The 21220-nt window shown below is 37.9% G+C and overlaps 1 protein-coding gene and 1 long non-coding RNA gene across 2 annotated transcripts; both read right to left on the bottom strand.

Annotated features, from left to right (window-relative positions):
* Positions 1-1525: 1525 nt before the first annotated feature.
* On the bottom strand, positions 1526-16590 carry SSR3 (signal sequence receptor subunit 3). Its single transcript, XM_012447350.3, has 5 exons — positions 16394-16590; positions 15115-15241; positions 10097-10195; positions 5189-5320; positions 1526-4135 (listed from the first exon to the last, which is right to left on the bottom strand). The coding sequence occupies exons 1-5, from the start codon at positions 16524-16526 to the stop codon at positions 4069-4071; spliced, it is 558 nt and encodes a 185-aa protein (XP_012302773.1). The 5' UTR covers positions 16527-16590; the 3' UTR covers positions 1526-4068.
* Positions 16591-17128: 538 nt separating this feature from the next.
* On the bottom strand, positions 17129-20851 carry LOC105713569 (uncharacterized). Its single transcript, XR_001106586.2, has 3 exons — positions 20746-20851; positions 20192-20270; positions 17129-17469 (listed from the first exon to the last, which is right to left on the bottom strand). It is a non-coding gene; the product is annotated as an uncharacterized LOC105713569 (long non-coding RNA).
* Positions 20852-21220: the final 369 nt, after the last annotated feature.

Here is a 21220-nt window from a genome sequence, read left to right on the forward strand (position 1 = left end):
ACAAGTAAAATATATGTGGCCATAAAATAGGCAATAATCATCTAAATAAAAATTATATTGGCAGCTAAGCTGCAATGAATACTCAACAGAAATAGTAGTGATCTAAAGTCTAAGATTTAAATTGCAATCCAAACATTTTCTATCAATGGAGATTACTGATGATATTTCTCAATGGGTTTTAGAACACCCTGCACTAAGGCTAAGCCTTCACAAATTCACTTTTTAAAACTTGCAAATCAAAAACAAATAAAAACATTATGGCTTAGCTGTAGGAACAGCCAGTTTTTATATGCTAATCTGTCATAGTAAATATATTAGATAATGTATTTTACAGTTATGTCCTTAAAAAAATTTCCATGCACTCTAATTTTCTTTTCTTCTCTGAAAAGAATTCCCTGGCAGAGAATATATCATTCCGAAAGGTAACCTGGGTAGCAGCCATCCCTATATGGAAATCTCAGGCAACCTAGAAACCCTGTGTCTGGCTTCCCACTTTGAGAACTGTCACTTCATGAAGAGCGTGCCAAAGTCATGAGGCAAATGTCAGAGCTTGAAGGAACCTTAGCCATTTGTAAAGCCACCCCTCTTTGACAAATGAGCAAAGCAGGCCTGGATAGATGAAAAAACTTGCCCAAACTCACACTGCTAGTACAGAACCAGGCCTAGAACCCACGTATTTTGTGTTCTAGTTGTTCAGTGCTCCTTTAGATTTTTTTTTCTCCTTTTAAGCTTTAAAGTTTTATGCAGAAATTGTGAGAATGTTTAAGTTAAAAAACTTACTAATCCAAACTTAGAAATCAAACAACAGGGAAAAGTCAGTGAAGAGATGTTTTGAAAATTAATGAAGGCCAACAAGAAATTAATCTCTATCTCCCTGAAAATCTAAACCAATCCCCCAAAAGACCCTCCTAATCTTCTGTTAATTCCTCTGCTTGGGAGTCCAAGTAAGTGAGAGAGAATCCCTTAGAGCTCTAATAGATAGATACATCTATAAATTGGTTTGCTCTATAAATGTACACATATATGTATCCTTCCTTCCTGTCTCCAGAAGCATCAGTAACTGGCATGCACACTGAAAACAAAGAGGGGAGGCAGAAAGGTACAGCAGGTACATATTGGCAGAGGCCTGGTGTCTGCCCTTTACTGTAACTGCTCTATGCTTTTCATTGCCTCAAAGGTATTTGATCAGTAACTACAAAGATGTGCATTTACATGTATGAGCTATTAAAATGATGATTACATGTATACTTATGTAACAAACCTGCACCATCAGCACATGTATCCCCGAACTTAAATTAAAAAAACAAAAAAACAATTTGAAAACAAGATGATGGTTAATGTGAAATAACGTAATAAAGATTATGTACTTCATCACAGAATTCTTATAATACAAATTTTAAAAAGCAAAATTTAATCATTAAACAACTTTTTACCATAATTCAGTATAAATTCAACCTCTGTATTTCAGTTAACTTCAAACCTTATTTCAAATTATCCTTTCCAAGTTTCAATAACATGCCAAATAGGACAACCAGTAAACTTTTATTGGTTAAGAATTTCAATCCAAGATTTTTATTAAGTTGTAAATGAAAGAAAGAACTAAAAATAGGTAAATGAAAATGTTTTAACACTTTAAAGTGCTACTTATGAGTATGAACAAAGGAATTTAATCACTTTGAATCCCAATTACAGATGAATCTTTTATTTCACGAGTGTTGGTTATGTGGTCTTTTTAAGACAAAAATTCTATAGCATGGTTTTACTATCTAAATCAGATTGAGTAGGTCACCTCTCTGTGTGCCACACAGAACTTTTAAACGATGAGAGTAGTGGGGAAAAGGTTCTGTAATTCCTGACAGTAAAGTACTCATACAGTAAATCCTTAAAAAAAAAACTACTGAACTGCGAGTATAGGCCTTATAACCTTATGCATGCTGTAAGAAAAATTCAGGACAGGAAACAAATTTTGCTCACTCCTTTTCCTACAAATGTTCAGTTTATTAATTCAAGAGAAACTGTATTAGGAATATTAGGCTGAAACCCCCATTTCACCACCTCATCTAAGCTACACTGTATTATACCAAGAATGGTGGTGATTTTTTCCCCATCTATACAGGCACTGCCATCTAGAGGCAGGTTTTCACCAGCAATTTTAAAAGATACTGGCCCAACTCTGCTAACAAATAAATAGTATACACTGATGTCAAATAAGCAAATGCATTTATTTGATACACAAATTACATGCCACCATGCAAACTATGGTCTGGCTTTTATTTTTTTTTTTAAAGAAAAGCTTTTTTTGTTTGTTTGTTTGTTTTTGAGATGGAGTCTTGCCCTTGTCACCCAGGCTGGAGTGCAGTGGCGCAATCTCTACTCACTGCAACCTCAGCCTCCTGGGTTCAAGTAGTTCTCCTGCCTCAGCCTCCCGAGTAGTGAGATTACAGGCGCCCGCCACCATGCCCGGCTAATTTTTGGATTTTTAGTAGAGACAGGGTTTCACCATGTTGGCCAGGGGTTCAAGAAAAATTTCTTTAAAAAATAATAAACCTCGTAAGTGTTACCTTAGCGTGCCTTACAGTAAATCTGACTTCTGTAGTCACTCCACATTACACAGCGATGGCACCTACATAATAATGCACCAAAGAAAAGAAAAGAATTGCCAACTTCTAGAAGCAATGATGAAATAGAATTCTCACCTGCGGAAAATGATGATCCGGGTCACTAAGCAAATGTATTCCTGCCCCTGTTTTCCAAGTTCTTGGATGCAGCCCAACACATCCGATAGCACGGAAGTGGAAGTTAAAACTCCTGATGAATAACTTATAAAATTATAAAGAAAACTAAAAACATTTATGAAATTCATGTTAAATTTAGAATAGAATACTAAGGATCAGGACTATATTTGCTTTGAGATGCTGCTTGTGGGAAATTACTGAACTGCTATCACCTGTGATTTCACATCTTTTTAGGTGATTTTGTTAATGAGCTTCTCAAACTTTTTCAAGCCATGGCACACACAAGAATGTTATCTGTACATACACATGTTAAAAAAAAATGCAAGAGATTGCTCTTAGCTGGAACCCCAAGGGCTGAAGAGATAAATATTTTGTTCACAATCAATGGAAACCTGTGAACTAAAGAGTTAAATGTATGAAAGTCCTCATGGAAAAATGCTGACAAGCACTAAAATCACTGTAAATTCCTTGGAGAGTTCTTAGAACTGCAGAAGTTCAGAAAAATTACTTTGGTCTTTTACATGTCAATATTCAGGAAAAAGTTTCTCTCTCTTACTTAACATTCCTCCAGGGTGTGAGACCCTGGTCAAAGAAAACAATGACTCCTGTGTCTTAATAGGTCAAACCTACATGGCAGGGTCAAGTTGACCTCTCTTGCCACTCAGGGCCAAAGCCATACAGCAGAACAGTGTGTTCTTTAACCCTGTAGACAACTCTCATATGCCTGGGCACTATTTTTAGGTTACTAACTTGGCTGCCCTTCTTCTTTAAAAAAAAAAAAAAAACAGAACTTTTCCAAAAGTTTCTCTTCCTCAAGTTGGAGAAATCATGTTTTTTAATTTTGTTATTTCAAATTACAAATTCAAACACTTGTAAACATTAAGCTTCTGTTCCATCCCCTGGGAAGAGGATTCATTCTGATATTTATGGTTCAAAAAAAGTTATAATATTGTGCTTGGAACACAGAGAACCAGTTATTAACTTCCTGCTACCATTATATAATAAATAATAACAGCTCAGCCCAGGTTACTGTGACCTCTGACAGATCAAGGAAACAAGTTATTTTCTCCTCTTATGATTACAGCACATTGCAAGACATTTTATTCCTTTTAATAAACATCCTGGTGCTCTGAGTTTCCCTTTCAATTCATTTAATTTCAACAATCTGTCAAAAACAGCCAATAAACAAATACTGAATTACATTCTGTTGGGTTTTTTAAAGGCTCTAGACTGTAAAAACATCTTGTGTGTCTCCCACCCTGACCACCCTGCTACTTTTCCATATACCACAGGCCACCCATAGACACAAAGCCAGGGGGCAAGCAGACATGGTCTACTTGGAGCCAGTAGACAGGAGGGCGATGAGTCCTGATGAAGCACTTATGGACAAAATGTAGTTCCTGTAAGAATTTAATGTTATGGAAAACTTAATAACACCAAATTAGTTTTTCGACAAAATAAAAAGAGCCCATCTCTTTGGAATGTACTGCTTCCTTCCTGACACTTGGTATAATCATGATGATGTGCAGCCCCATTGTCTGCAAACACAATTTGCAAGACAGAAGACCATAAAAAATGGAAAACATTCACAGGAAATGTGTTCCAATTTAAAAAAAAAAAAAAAAAAAACAAAGACAGAAACCTAGAACACATGATCACAAAGAATACATCTGAATTCCATTTAACCTTCGTGAAAAGAGCTGATCAAAGAATATGAGGAGAAAAGAAAGACTCGTTTTTTTTCCCTGAAGAGCAATGGAAAAATAAGTCTTTCCTGTGAATCAGTGTTTTGCTGCAGTTGTCTTGCAACGGCAAGGAGGTTCTAAAAGTTCAAAGCTACTCCCAGTCTCAGAACTGTACGATTTTCAGCAAACCACTCCAGCGTTCCCAGAAGGTACACAGTAGAGGGTATCTGATATTTTATTACATCATAATCACCAATTGTTAAAATGTTGGCTGCACATTCCTGGATAACACCTTTAATAAATTAATAAAAGAAGACTGATTCTTGCCCAAAAGCTCAATTTAAGAGCAGCTTCAAACACTATTAAGATACACTGGAATGAACCTATTTAACTGCATTGGCCATCCACCCAACCCCCAGAGCCCAAAAATAACAGCAGACACGGGCTTATTATTTCAGAAGCTATCAAAAATGACAAGTTTGCTTTGGCTCTTAGGAGCTTTTTTTAAGTAAGCGAGGACACACAATCCCATAAGACTGTTTTGTAATACTTTATCATAAAGTCATAATTCATACACCTAAAAGAATCTTAAATTAACCCAAAAGCTGTTATTTTAAATGTCCAGAAAGTTATCTAAAGTCAGCACTATTTAATGGACTGACTCCCAGGGCAGTTTTTCTTTCCACTAAAATATCCAGACAAGTCAAAACCAAAACGAACTACTGTTTCTAGACCTCTAAAAAAGATAATCAACCTTTAAAAGGATACACTGTGGGGTTGAAGTTCTTCAATATGAAAAAGGAAGCAACAATGACCAAGACCAGGAACAGAGTGTTGTTATAGAAGATGGAAAATGTTGTAGCTTCATAATCAGCAACTTCATTCTTCTTCCACAGAATTCTAGAGACACAGAAACAAACAAGTTTATAAATATGATACAAAAACTTTAAGTACTGTATGGCTCTAGTTCATTTTAAAACAAGTTTTTTTCTTGAGTGTTCTAGGGTAAGAATGTGTTTGTAATATTAAGTTTAGTCAGAATTGTCCCCTTTCTTCAACTAAAAAAAAAAAATTTCACTCTATGATAGCAAAGAAAACATCGTGTTGGTTATGTTACTGTTTTTCTCAGGCAACCAGGGTTATGGAGGAAGGGACACATTAATGGCAACTGGCACAGTTTCATCAGCAGCTAAATCAAATATCTTTCTCTTGGCCCTCACCTAAAACTCAGACTCCATGATTAGCAGCCTGTGGAGCTTCCTTAGCTCTACTCTGGGCTTGAGGCTTTCTACAGCCTATGGATTTCAGACTTCAATATCACACCTTCGGAAGACAATCACAATGACAAAAAAACTAGCTGTGGCCTCACAAAAGCAGGCTATTGTTAGCTATTTTTATTAATTCAAACAAAGAAAGCACTTAGTCATCAGGAGGATTTTTTTAATACCTGTAAAATCCTTTCACTTTTTACTCTATTTTACTAGTTCTGATAGTTTATCTTCTTGATTTACTAGTATTTCATCAATCTTTTCTTTTACCTCTTCGCACAGGCAAAAGAAAGTTATAGGATGCCTGTGAATAAGGAAGCCTTTATTCTTCTTGGTTAATTAACTTTGTAAAGCAGTTTTTAAAAGGGCAGGTTGTGACCCACTAGTGGGATGTGAACTCAGTTGAGTGGATCGAATGCCCACAGAAATCAATTAAGTGGGTTGAGACCAGTATTTAAAAAAAAAATGAAATACGAAAGAACAGAAAAACATCAGCAGCCCATCACACACAGTAGGGTAATTACTGTTTTGTGAAATACATGCATGTGTCCATGCGTGAGTTTATTTGGTCAAAAGGTAAAATATATATTTTTTACTGTAGAAGTCATTATCAAAAAGGTTGAAGGCCCCTATTGTAGACACTTTGTCTCCCCAAAAGATAAAACTACTCTGGAGCCAGAGGACACACCTCCTCAATCCTAAGGACAGCACTTTAAGTAAAGTCATTGGTAACTGACACATTTTATTCACCAAGTGTACTAATCCAAAGACAACAGGTTTGGCTGTAAAGGAGCTAAATGAAGGCTAATTAACACCTTATGCTCAGCATAAGAAATCTGTAGTCTCTAACACATGTCATATTTCCTTGATTCTACAGACACCATCAACTTAATAACTCTTCCATTTACTGTAAGTTTGGAAGGAGGGAAGGCCATTACATTAAGTGCAGCCATCACCTATAAAACACCTTCTAATTTCAGAGAAGTTTAAATGTAAATTTTTTAAAAACATGAGTTGGAGTTCCAGGAAACATATCATTCTAACACTGATGAGTGAGACCATCTGAGTTAGATGCATAGTCTCAACATGGTTTAACACTAGAATGAACACTCAGGACAAATGCCTCCATTTTTAAGACTCTGGCATGAGACCCAGGTTGCTTAAGTAAGTTATTAGCCTGCCTTTACTCTAGACAATAAAGTTTTCTCACTTGCATCAAAGTGCTTCTCCCTAACTTCTTTTCTGTCAAGCCCTAAATAAGAAGTGATATGGTTTGGCTCTGTGTCCCCACCCAAATCTCATCTTGAATTGTAATCTCCACATGTTGAGGGAGGGACCTGGTGAGAGGTGACTGGATCATGGGTGCAGTTTCCCCCATGCCATTCTCGTGACAGTGAGGGAGTTCTCATGAGATCTGATGGTTTAAAAATGGTAGTTCCCCTGGGCTCACTTGCTCTCCTGGCATCTTGTGTAGAGGCACTTGCTTTTCCTTCACCTTCTACCATGAGTGTAAGTTTCTTGAGGCCTCCCCAGCCATTAAGAACTGTAAGTCAATTAAATCTCTTTTCTTTATAAATTACCCAGTCTTCGGTAGTATCTTTATAGCACCGTGAAAACAGACTAATACAAGAACCATTTTCAAAAAAGTTTTAATTAGGCCAAGTGCAGTGGCTCATGCCTGTAATCCCAGCACTTTGGGAAGCTGGGGCATGCAGATCACGAGGTCAAGAGATGGAGACCATCCTGGCCAACAGGGTGAAACCCTGTCTCTACTAAAAATACAAAAATTAGCTGGGTATGATGGCATGTGTCTGGAGTCCCAGCTACTCAGGAGGCTGAGTCAGGAGAATCACTTGAACCCAGGAGGCAGAGGTTGCAGTGAGCCCAGATCGTGCCACTGCACTCCAGCCTGGGCAACACAGCAAGACTCCATCTCAAAAAAAAAAAAAAAAGTTTTAATGAATGAAGTGGCCCAATCCTTTAGATTACCCTAGTTACCAATATGACTACGTGTTAGTGACATCAGTGTATAAAGTCAGGAGGGCCTGATAGCCTTTAGAACTTTTTCCAAGTCCACCCATATCCTGTTTTTTTTTGTTGTTGTTGTTTTTGTTTTAAATTTAGAACCCCCAAATGCCCTCAATGCCAATGGTTCTGCCTATTAGAAGACATTTTCTTCCTAGCAGGAAACCTGATTTGGGAGAGCACTTCCCAATATCCCAAGGATGTTTTCAGGAAGAGCTTCCTACAAGAGAAAAGTTGAGACCGAGCAACTGTTACAATCAAATAATGTTAAATGACAGATCACCTGTAAATAAAGAAACCACACTCACACTTTGGAAGGAATGTTAATGAATCTCACAATCTCCTCTGCTTATTTCCATCCCTGGATAAATGGATATTTTAAAGTACTTTTAAAGTGGCATGGAGTATACAGAGCTTTGAGAGATACAGATCTAAGCAAAGAAACACTGATAAGCCTTCTCCTTACATCAAATCTCCTGGAATTCTTTCAGAGAGAGAAAACTAGATCTTAATGAGAAGCTCTGGTCCCAGTTATCAAGGTCAATCAATACAGTACAAACTGTATCCAGTATGGCTTTTATGATGGAAATAAAACAGCCAAATTTCTACCAATGAAAAGAAATAAATTTTATAATGTTCTGACACTCTGCATTTTCTGTATACCTATGAAACCTCAACTCACCCCACTATGAAATACCTAATCCGGCAAATGGCAAAGGTTTCATTCCCAATTTCAACTGATTCACTAGTAGTGACTACCTGAATGCTAAACTGAGAAAGATTCTAAGCCATAACCCAAGATCAAGAACAAATGCCAGACCAAATCTGTCCAAGACTGCAGTGGGCAGAGGAAACCCATTTACTATCCCTGACATAATTAGTCACCAAAAACCTTTAAAAGCTGTAACAAACATTTTGAAATTTAGGTAACTATGCATACTCTAGTTTAAGAAATACTGTTTTAATGAAAAATTCAACAAAAGCTTTTTCTAAAAAAGTGATCTACATTCTCTAACCTTGATCCCTATGCAAAAAAATATGCAATTGGAAAGCTATGCAGCCCAACCTGATTAAAGCTGCTCCATGCAAAAAGGCCTCCATTGTCATAAAACTGTGCCTTCAGTTTTATAAAGGAGCCATAGGAGATAATCATTTTAATAATGTTTTGGTGCCTTTCCAAAACCACTATAGAAGACATTGTTCATTAAGTTACTCAGTGTCCTTTAAATAAGGATCCACTTGATAAAAAGTCTTTCCAAGATTCAGTGCCAGGAAAGTTTCTTTTCAGAAGGACTTGCATGCTGCTTCTCATCAGACGATGAAAGCTATGTGACCTCAGACGCTTCCCCTAACACTTGGAAACCCACAACTAAGTTCAGTGCTCAAATGCTGTAACTAAGGTCCTTGTTCATCCACCTTTTTCTCCCTTTTAAGTGGTTTCTGGTCTTTTAAAATTGTGTTACTTGTTTTATATGCACTTTAAGACAACCCTATTAAATACAGAAAATATTCGCACTTTAACACCACAAGTTCACACAAAGTCTTTCCGGAGCAAAGTGGGGTAAAAATGATGTTCCAACAAAGCACCTTCTTGATACTAAAACTAAAAACTCAGGAAAACAAGTAGACTCATGACTATTAAACTATGTGGCAACACTTTATCCCAAGTTTACTTACGGACTTCCTCTACTCAGATGGTAAGACTGTCCAATAAGCCTTCTAAGAGCAGCTGGCAGAAAAAATTGGGAGTAGGGGCTAACAAATGCGACACAGAACTAGGCAATAGGAGACAAACCCAGTTATTTCCTTTTTCCTAATCAATGCAGATAACTAATTACTAGATATCCCTCCGGAAGCTCAGGAACAGAAACACCACCACATAGACATGCTAACACATAAACCTTTCAGACCCAGAGGGGTTAGGCGATATGTTCAAGGTTGCACACCTATTAACGGGCAAAGCCTGCTCTGTAGAAAGCTCTGTTGCCTCCTCAATTTCAGCAGAACATTTACAAGTACAAGCTCTCAAGTCAGACTGCCTGTGTTCTTATCATGGATCTACCATGTACTAATCCAGGACCTTGGGCAAGTTACCCAAGCTTTCTATACCATTGTTTCTTCAAGTATAAAACGGAAATAAAAATAGTACCTACTGTGCAGGGCTCTTTAGAGGAATAAATCAAATATTGTACAGTACTGAGAGAAATATCTGGTTGTAATAAAAACTCTAAAAGTCAGCTATTACTATTTCCATTACTACCACTTCTACGATTCCAAAATTTACAGCAAACAATTCCAAAATCCACATTCTTTAAGCAAAAATAAAAAAATTTTCTTCAAAGTACCCCCTTTATGATGACCACACTTTAAATAGGAATCAAACCTTTCATCTTTCTCCTTCCGAGACATCTTTCTATTATCAGCTTCAGAAAGTTTTCGAGTCACTTCTTTGGAAACAGCATCCTCCCTCTTCTGTGCTACTCTGGAAGGACAAGAAAAAAAGAAAAAGTTTCCATATGTTACAGAGGTGAACATCACGCTCTCTCAGAAACACTCTGTACTCACATGTATTGGCAACTGAATAATATTTCACATTTCAAGAAAAGAAGCTGAAGAGAAAGTTCCAAGTTTATTATACTGCACTAGCCAAAAAAGAAGTTCAAGAAACATCCAAGATGTGGTTTATTAGTGACGTGTTTTGATTTCTGCTTAATAAGAAGAATTTTCCAAAGTTTAGGATTTAATGTGGATATCATGGTCAAATGCTATTAGCACAATTTAGTAAAGAAACATTTTAACTAATAAATAAATTTCATAATGTATTAGCAAATAATGCATTATTTCAATTCCAAGTAAATAACAGGAGTGAAAACTAGGCTTAAACAAAGAGGAAGTAATAGCTGTAATATCTTAAAGTAATTATTTTAACTTTATTCCAAATGACAATTTAAGCTGGGTATGACAGACAGAAGGCCCCAGGTCATTAAAGGCAAGGTTTCAATCTTTCTTCAACTACAAGGGTGTCTGAGATATAAGTTAAGCACAAATTACAGCTGATTTTACCTATGTCTCCATCTTTAGCTCTCTCACTCAAGAACTGAGTTAGAATTGACATTGTTATTAGTAAAAGGAAAACACTCAATCAGCTTCAACTAATGTATTTTTTAAAAGGTTTACAAAGTTACTTTTTAAGCTTCGTTACCCCACACAAGTTGGTAACTGTAAAGAGGGGAAAACAGTCCTAAAAGATAAAAGAAAAAAAAACAGGTAAGAGGAAATTGATTCTGAAACCTAAAGAAAAAGGCTGCTAAGGGGGCAGACAGCTTTCTTTTTATGAGACACTTTAGGACATTAAAATGAACTTTTTACTCCAAAGATCCAGCTTCATTTGATTCATTTTACTATGCAAAAACTATCTTTTCATATGCATCTTGCATTTCTGAGACACTGCTCCAAAGGCAAAGATTCTTCTCTCTGAACCTCTTGAGCAGACCAGGCACAAATATGTTTCTTCATGAGAACAGATTGTGAGAACAGGAAAAATAAGAAAAATTAAAAATAAATAAATGTGTTTCTTGAACTTAACATCAGACCACTTTTTTTTTTTCCTACAAAAGACCAACTGAAAAGAAATGGTCACAGTTTGTGGCAGAAACCTTTCTTAGCTCAATATAAAAAATATACACATACTCCCCAAATATCATGGTGTTAGGACACAGGAATAAACTATTGCAGTTTCAAAAGAGTTGGTTGTCACTATGCATCTTTAGGATGAATAGTAAGCCAACTGTCCACATGACAAATCCTCATGAATACATTAAACCAGATAACTAAGCAATTTCTCATCTAGGTCTAGAATTTTATCCTTACCTACCAGGGGCATAACAACCACAATGCAGGTTTACCGCAACTCAACAGGAGGAAGCTCTCCCCTCTGTCTTAGGGCTCTCAGAAAATAAACCTCACTCAGTGCTGAATGCTCTAAAATAAAATAGCGGTCATGCTAGTGAACTAGCATTTAGTCAACTGAGATAACCCATAAAATTGATTGTATTTTTCTTCCTTTACTCTTTCACATCAGTATGTCACAATACTTCCAGAATTAAAAATAAAATAAAAATAAAAGACACTATCTAATTTATTTTCTTTCTTTTTTTTTTTTTTTTGAGACGGAGTCTTGCTCTATCGCCAGGCTGGAGTGCAGTTGCGCAATCTCAGCTCACTGCAACCTTGCCTCCTAGGTTTAAGCGATTCTCCTGCCTCAGCCTCCAGAGTAACTGGGATTACAGATGCCCACCACCACACCTGGCTAATTTCTGTATTTTTAGTAGAGACAGGGGTTTCCCCATGTTGGCGAGGCTGGTCTCAAACTCCTGACTTCGTGATCTGCCCACTTTAGCCTCCCAAAGTGCTGGGATTACAGGCATAAGCTGCCTTGCCCAGCCGACACTATCTCATTTCTTAAAATAAAAACATCTTTGCAAACATTGTTTAAATTATGCTATCTTAAAGAAAAAAAAAAAACACCTCCTAAGGGCTCTCTTAACCCCAACTTCTTCAACCCTGCAAATAAACATTTATCATGTGCCAGACACTATGCTTAACATGTCACATGTATGATCATACTGAATCCTTACCACCCTCCGAGGTTCCAGTAGCATCCCCAACTTATAGCTGAGAAATGTGAAGTCTACACAGGTAAAATTATGCCCAAAGCCATACAATTAAGAGTGGCAGAGCTGGCACTGGAATCCAGACTGTTAACTCCGAAGCCATCTTCCCTCTGCTGCCAACATCTACCCACACTCATCATCTTGCTAGATCTCTGAATCTTAACCATCTTGCAAATCTGTAAGAGTTTCAAAGTCAGTAGCATATTTAATATAAAGCCAAAACTATGACTAAAAAACCTCTACTCTGAGTCTATTAAGGCAGTAAGTCATTGAAATTTTACTGAACTAAATGTACCATTAACGGTTTTAAGGGGTATAAAATAAAATGTGGGAAGTATCTTCAAGAAGCCTAAAGTAGAAATGAGAAGGTAAAAAGAACACGACTTTCATTCTAAAGAAAGGAATGAAAAAAATGATACGAAGAATAAGTAAAAAATGACAAGTCTCAAAGAGACTGTGTTCCCAGAGTATTACAAAGGATGGTTCATGGAAGATGCCCACTTCTGAGGGCTTCCTGATGCACAGATGGCCATGCCTCACAAGAAACAGTCCCATACAGTGGAGGCCCAGATGAGCTGAATCCTGGAATGGCAGCTGGTAGAGGGGCTGCCAAGCAGAAAGATAACAAAGATAACCCAGTTTCTCTGCTGGCCCATCAGAACTGTAGCCATGAAATCTGAGCTCCTTTGTGTGCAGAACAGTAGAGAGAAAACTGCTAAGGCCACTTCAGCCACTGAGGCCATTTTGGGCCATTTCTTAAAATAAATCCCTGTTAACTGAGATCATCTCAACATGTTTCTATTCCTCATTCCCCAAAAAGTCTAACACAGGGACAACATAGCAACGGAATGATCAAAGTCAGGAAGGATTTCTCTGGAAAAGATTCCTAGCCTTGAAATAAAACACAGGTTAAGAATGGAAAGGAATTAAGTTAAACCTAAATGGGGGAAGGTACAAGACACATTCAAAGGATGACATGAGGGCTGGGTCAGAAGGGTTAAAGCCTAATTCTGAAAGATGCAGCTAGACTCATAGGAAGGATGCAGATGATTTGCATTCCAAGAGTCTAGAAGAATTTGGCTTTAATACATTTAAAAAAAAAAAAGAGGCATGGCTGGGCATGGTAGCTCATGCCTTTCATCCTAGCACTTTGGGAGACCAAGGCAGACAGATCACTTGAGCCCAGGAGTTCAAGACCAGCCTGGGAAAGATGGCAAAACCCCATCTTTACAAAATATACAAAAATTAGCCGGGCATGGTAGTGCATGCCTGTAGTCCAGCTACTTGGGAGGCTGATGTGGGAAGATCGCTTGAGCTCAGGAGGCAGAGGTTGCAGTAAGCCAAGACTGGGCCACTGAACCCTAGCCTGGGCAAGACTGAGACTGTCTCAAAAAAAAAGGCCATGATTGAGTTGTTATGAGAATTATATGATAAAAATGATGTTACATAAGGAGAAATACATACTCTTCATTCAATAAAACAAGGAAAATTGATGTTGTAAGGATTACAAAGGGTAATGTGCTTTACATAGTGCATGGCAGAGTGGGCCCTAAACTTGTTTTAAGAGACCACATGGAGACTGTTACAGAAATACAAGTAAAAACAGTGTCCACACTAGAGTGAGAACTATGGATGAAAAGATAATGCACATGCAAAGTATGCTTGCATTTCAAGTGTCAGTGAAATTCCAATTGCCTTTAAGAAATTACTTTCAAAGCAATATCGCACCTAGATAACCTCACCAAGGAAGGAGGGAAATAATCCTGCTATCCATACTCAAATATCACAGTGTGCATGAAAGTAACTTCAAAGGGCATCAATTAAACAATAATTTATACCTACTTCCAATGAGACAACGCAGACCATGACACTGAGAGATAATGTCACCATCTTTCCTAAGTCTAGATGCTTCTGCAGTTTAACCTCTATGAAAATAGAATACTTCATTGCTTATAATTGATACATAAATTGAGTTTTCGTCTCTAAAAGCTACATTTTATAATACATGTGATCTTAAAATGGAATACGTTAATCCTTTACATGTTAATCCTTTACACTTGTATGAAAAAAATGTAATTAGCATTGAAAATGACATAGAGTGTAATAAATAAAGTAACAAAATAAAAAAGACCAGTCTAGACAACATGGAGAAACCCTGTCTCTACAAAAAATACAAAAAAAATAAGCTGGGCATGGTGGCCTGCACCTGTAGTCCCAGCTACTTGGGAGGCTGAGTTGGAAGGATCACTTGAGCCTGGAGAGGGTGAGGCTGCAGTGAGCCATGATCATGCCACTGCACTGCAGCCTGGGCAACAGAGCTAGACCTTGTCTCAAAAAATAATAACAACAAAAAGATAATTTCTTTAACTTCCAAAAATAGTATGTGAAGAGCCCAGAACAATTCTTTCCAGAAATAATTGCATTTAGTTTCTGAAATGTTAATTTGCTTGGTGGGTTTGTTACTCTGACGAACCTCATATTAAGGCCAGTGCTTAAGTGTTCTAATTCCACCCTCAAAATCTACTTTGGTAGCCGTGTCAGACTGATCATTGTCTCTACTTAAGTTAGTTAACAATTCTTCCTTTTATCAATGTTCCTGTCCCCCAATATATATATTAATACATATATATCTCAAATTAATGCTTATCTAACATACACAAATGATCTTTAAAAAGACATATGAAAATACAACATGTAATAAGTGCTTTCACTTGAAAAACATACTTACTTGTGCTTGAGAACAAATTTCACATTCTTGTATGCAAAGGCTACCAAATATGTGCTTACTAGGGTCATCACACTATACAAAACAGCAGACTGAATAAGATCCATATGCCATATTCTCCAGTATAACCCTGAATTAAAATAAAGTGGGGAAAGTACAAAAAGAAACAAAAAATTACTACCCCATAACAAAAGCCTGCGAAATTAATTATAGCTAAGCCTGGTAAAATACCAGGTTATTAATTATGCAATCCACTACAGTATCTGAGGATCTTCAGAAGAGAGATAACCAGTAACAGTACCGTCTCAAGCTTTCTAGTTCAGAACACTTGAAAAACATCACCTTCCTATAACTAGTCCAGATGAAATTTCTGCTTCTAAAATGAGAACAAACTTTGGCTCAACGTAATCACAAGTCAGTCTTCAAGTCAGGGTACAAGCATGCTAGATACAGGCCATTCCAAAACGCCACGTGCAGTAGCAAACCACAGTTTCCTTGCTGACGTGGCAGTTATCAGAACTCCAAGCAGTGCTCTGGTGGGATGACTGAGCCATAAGGCTTCACATCACGTTAACTGCACGCTGGGTTTTATAAGGACAAAAGAGAAAAACACATTTGGTTTTAAATGCTCAACAACGGTGCAGCAAGAGACAGGAGTTCTAGAACCCTGAGCTCTACTAACCTTGTCCAAGTCTGCAGTTTCCCAACCAAGTGAGAATTCTAGAATGGGTCCCGAAGGACTATTAAAAAATCTAAACAAGGTAGATCGCTAACCCCTGGCACTTCAACCTCTCTCTTTTTGCAAACCAGGGAAATTATGCAGTGGTGTGAAGTAGCTCACATAAAGACACTTCTAATTCAGCGGGTTGCTTCAGGGGTCTCTCACCTAATTCATTAATTTATCCAAAATAAGATTATTATTTGAAAATTTCGTAAAGGCAAGCAACAGTTGTATGGAAAAGGGCAGCAGGCAGGATACTTGAGTGTGTGCGTTTAATACAGACTCGGGGCCGCCACCCCAGAACTAGTTAACCACCATCTCCGGGGGTGGAGCTCAAGAATGCTTGTAACAAGTGACCTCCCCAAGTGCTGCACAGGACAATCCCAGGCGACAACACCGAGACCCAAAGAGGCTCCGTGCCTCCCTGAACTCAAGGGAGCTGGAGAGATCGTCGACCCCCGGTCGGCACCCGCGCCTTGTCTGCTCGCCCGGTCCTGCCACGTCCGCGCCCAGCCCGACCCGCCCGCGGCCTCCCTTGCCCGCCTAGCTCCCAGCACTCACAGATGGGGATGGCAGACACGATGAACGCGTTCCCGAAGAAGAGCGCGGAGGACTTGGCCGAGAGGTTGCGGCTGAAATCCTGCAGGAGCAGGTCCTCCTCCGACTGCTGTTTGGAACTGCCTTTGGGAGCCATGGCGGAGCGAGAGACTACCAGGGAAGGTAGAGCCTGCCGCCAAGCCGGGCAAAGAGCCCTGGCTCCGCCCCTGCGGCCGCCGTATCCGCTAACGACCCGTAAGCGCGGCGCGCGGAGGCGGGACCCGGCTCGGCGGAGAGCAAGCTTCCCCAGGATTGGCCAGCCTGGCGCCGCTAGATTAGCTTCCGGGCGTGATTGGGCGAGCGGGCCAGACTTCCGGTTTCCTGGAAAGCCGCGTGACCCGTCCTCCTGGAGAAGAGAGAAGGGATTTGTAGTTTAGCGGGTGCTTTAAAAAAAAAATTAACAAAGCTTTATTAATAGTGAAACTTGGCCGGGCGCGGTGACTCACGCTTATAATCCCAGCACTTTGGGAGGCCGAGGCGGGTGGATCACGAGGTCAAGAGATCGAGGCCATCCTGGTCAACATGGTGAAACCCCGTCTCTACTGAAAAACTGGGCATGGTGGCGCACGCCTGTAGTCCCAGCTACTCAGGAGGCTGCGGCAGAATTGCTTGAACCCAGGAGGCGGAAGTAGCGGTGAGCCGAGATCGCGCCATTGCACACCAGCCTGGGTAACAAGAGCGAAACTCCGTCTCAAAAAAAAAAAAAAAAAAAAAAAAATAGTGAACCTCACAGCCGCTGAGAGACTCATGAGTTCTGAGTTCTTCAGCATTCCAAAACTAAAAGGACTTCTGGCCCCACGCCATTAGTGCCCTCTGTACATACCCAGAACTGGATGCATTGAAGGAGAAAGAAGAGAAAGGTATAGCTAACTCATGTAAAATCCCTTCTCCTTTACACATACTTTGTTTCATTAAATACCTTGAAGAATCTTACAACATGCACATCATTACCGCCATTGCAGATGAAGAGCCTGAGGGTGGTAGACCTGTGGTGTGGGTCTCCAAGGTGTGGGTTCTTTTCACTAAACAATAGGCCACCTCTGTAGGAAGAAGAAAATGGTACACTTGCTTTTAAGAAACTCATGATCTCATTGATGAAGGCAATATTTAATATATGTCTGGTACATTTACAAGTTACTATTTTATTTTATTTCAACTAAACCTATAGAGTTATGTGGCTTCCAAAGTCATGCTAAATAAAACATAATACTAAGAACAGGTTGGCTAGGCAGGACTCCTTCTCCGAAGCTCAGAAAGATTAAGTATGCCTACTAAAACAGCTAGATGACATTTTTAACTCAACAAATTATCACTTTTTCTTCAAAAAAAAAAAACCACACCACTCTCAGCAAATGCTGCTTTTCATTTCTGAGAACACTCCAGTGCATTAGGCACAATTTCCTCAACCTCCAGCCTCTTTATCAACAGTTTCATAGGTATCTTTCTTCCTTGCAGTATCCAAATTGTAATCGACCTCCACAGCTTCCTATTACTAGTTCTAATTGAGCTTTGTCTTCAATCTTTTCCAGTCTATTCTCTATACAGTTACCAGAGGAAGTTTTCCTGAAATATAAATCCTTCCATTATCTACTGCAAGTATTCCCTAATGCCAGAAGTTTTCACTAATTCACCACAAAATGAAAAAAAAAAAGACCATCTGGTGAATTTTTCAGAAAATCAAATGTATTCATTTAAAAATATCTGGGTTTATGTCCTTTTTTATGTTAAAAGTATTCTTTATTTTATTTCATGATAGTGATAGAAAAAAATTCTTATTTTCTCTTACAACATACTCATCCCATAGTTTTTCTTATCTCAGTAAATTGCATTCTTTTTCACCTATTTGCTCTGGTTAAAATGCTGGATTTCAACATTAATTTTTTTTCCTTCTCCATCTGCGACCAATTCATAAATAAAACTGTTTGGATCTGTCTCTATAACTAGATTTTCTTCTGTCTATTTATAAACAAACCAAGGATATAAAAAGAAGTTAAAAGATAAAAATCAGAAAACTAAAAGATCCAAAGAGACAAAAATCATTTTTCTCTTAAAAGAAGAAAAGAAGAAACAATAATGATGAGATTAAAAAGAATTATGCCTGAGAAAAATATTTTAACAACGAAAACAGGAAAGATAAAAGTTTGAAATGTTAAGTGGATAGATAAAAATGTTATAATTGATATAACTAAAAAGAGGTAGCAGAAAAAATAATACATTTTGTAAAGCTAAAGATAACTGTAAATGGAAGATAAACCAAAATCGGAATTTTAAATTATTTTCATAGAGGTAAAAAAAGATAGAGAATGATACTTTTTTTTGCTAATGCCAACAATTACATTTATAAAGGTAGCACATTTGGAGTACTGAAGCAGTGTTTTCTTGTACCAAAACTACCTAGTTCCCTTTGAACAGCAAGCAGCAAGACCTACAGGTCACTTGTATGTGGTATGTATAGCCATGGCACACTGGACAAGCAGGGTACGCATTGTGCTGAAACACAGAAGGAGAGGTAGGTGATAAATTCTACCCAAACAAAGATCTCAATATATTTTGCCCATTTCCACATAGTTTCACTCTGAAGGAACCAGATGGACTTCATTCCATACCAGTCTAAGTCTAATCTATGAATTTCAGGCTCAACATTTCTATTATACCACTTTATTCTTTTCAGATTAGAGGAAAAACTCAAGCAATAATGTTTATTGCTGTCAGGTATATGGATAAGAGATTACTCTCATCCATTACTAATTACTTTGTGAAAGAAAATCTGGCATGCTAAAAATTAATATATTTTTCTGTGCCAGATACTCCAAGTTGCCTGGCCCATATAGAAAGCCATTGCTAGCTTTTCATCAGGATTTTATAAAGAGTAACACATGGATCATCCAGGGCTACTGTGGGGAGGGGAAAAAAAAAGCTCCTCTGTTTTAAAGCTTACTTGAAATATAAATCTTATGATGGGAATAATTTTAATAGAAATGGAACACTTTATATTAGTCCTTAGGTGTAACGTTTTAAAGTATCACCTAAGAAATGATTTACTCAGCCAAACTATAATATCAGGCACTGATATTGACTAATTCATTAGTTCATGTACTCATTCAGCAAATATTTTTTGAGAAGTTACTACATGAAAAGTACTGTGCAAAACCTGTGAAAGTATCCAAATAATAATCATGATTATTTTGGTTATAATAACCAACATGAATTGAGTCCTTGTTATATGTCCACCTCTATGCTAGGTCTTTCACATATATCGTCTGATTCATCCCTACAACAACCCTAGGAGTTACATGTTTTTGTTATCCCGATTTGTCAGATGAAGAAACTGAGACTCAGATTAGTGAAATGACTCATTTAGATTCCACAGCCAGTAAATGGTGGAGTCAATTTATGAACCCAAGCAATATGATTCCAGGATGTATGCTTTTAACCACAAATGAATTCTGGTCTCCCCCATACAGTGGAATCTCTGATTCTGCATGCCTGCTCACAACCCTATTTTGAGCAAGCAGCCAAAAGCAGTTTCTTATGCACTAATTATCAAGCACAGTCCTGTCATACTGCGGCTCTCCCTAGTGCATTTTTGGACAGACAGGATCATAGACAAGCCTTGGTGGGCAGGCCTTGGCTCTCCATACCTGATTCTCTGTCACAGTGAGTTTGAAAATGAAACCTCAGGAAAAACAAACAAAACAATAGACATATACGAAACAGGGGAAGCAAACTGAGAAGAGGTGAAAAGCACAAGTCACAACTCACCAGCAGCCATAAATTAGGAAAGGGAAAATTAGAGAGATGCTCAAAGGGTCTTAGGGCTTCCTTATTTCTCTCTGTAGACCTGAAAGAAATCCCCATTACCTTCAATAAAGCTAAAATATTCAAAAAATGAAAACAAAACAAATCTGGAATCTATTAAAATAATAATATAAACAACTTCTACATAGAAATGAACATCTAGAAGAATAACTGTACTCAACATAATTTGTTAATTTATATATCACTCCACCCCAAAAGGTTTAAGGCAAAGATAACAAGATCAAAATCTCTATAAGATTCAAGTAAATAACTTCAGTGAGTGAATTGTGCCAGGCATAGGACATGACATAGTGATGGGGGTCAATACAACTGAAAAGCTCATCTTTCCAAAAGCATTCAAACTGAAATAGAGAGATTAAACAGAAAGAAAACCAGAATCAACAGCAAATATTGTGTAACCCAAACACAACCGATTTGGGGTTTAATCTGCCCCATAAACTCCCAGGTTTAAGGAGACAGACTTAAATGCAAATAATATAAAAAAGAGAAAATCTTACCATTTCAGAAGAAACTGGTCTTTTGCAGAGAATGCTGGTAGTTGGTCCTTATTGTTGGCTAGGCCTCTGACCCCATCCACTCATTTCCCCAACACATAGGCTACTATTGACAGGAGACATTTGCCAGCTGGGATTTTTTTTTTTTTCAATAAAGATAAGGTTTCAAGAATTCTAAATGTATACTTTGCTATGGAATTTATTTTTAAACTCAATGAGGCATTAAAACACTTGGGGAACAAGCATTTGTCTTTGAGCTTGAAGCTTATTCTTTCCAAGATAGATATTGTTTTCCTTTTTAGGAAACACTGATATGACCAATGTAAATTGGGGGTTGCTTCTGAAGCAGTCAGAAAAAACTGTTCCCTTTGTGCCTAAGGATATTCATAAAGTGACTTATTTATTTAAGAAAATGATACACATCTACAGAAAATATATTATTTTTAATAACCACTGATAGAGGCCATAATACTTTAAA

This window comes from Aotus nancymaae, unplaced genomic scaffold (assembly GCF_030222135.1).
Source record: "Aotus nancymaae isolate 86718 unplaced genomic scaffold, 86718_ANA_hifiasm-v0.15.2.pri h1tg000019l, whole genome shotgun sequence".
Classification (NCBI taxonomy): Eukaryota; Metazoa; Chordata; class Mammalia; order Primates; family Aotidae; genus Aotus; species Aotus nancymaae.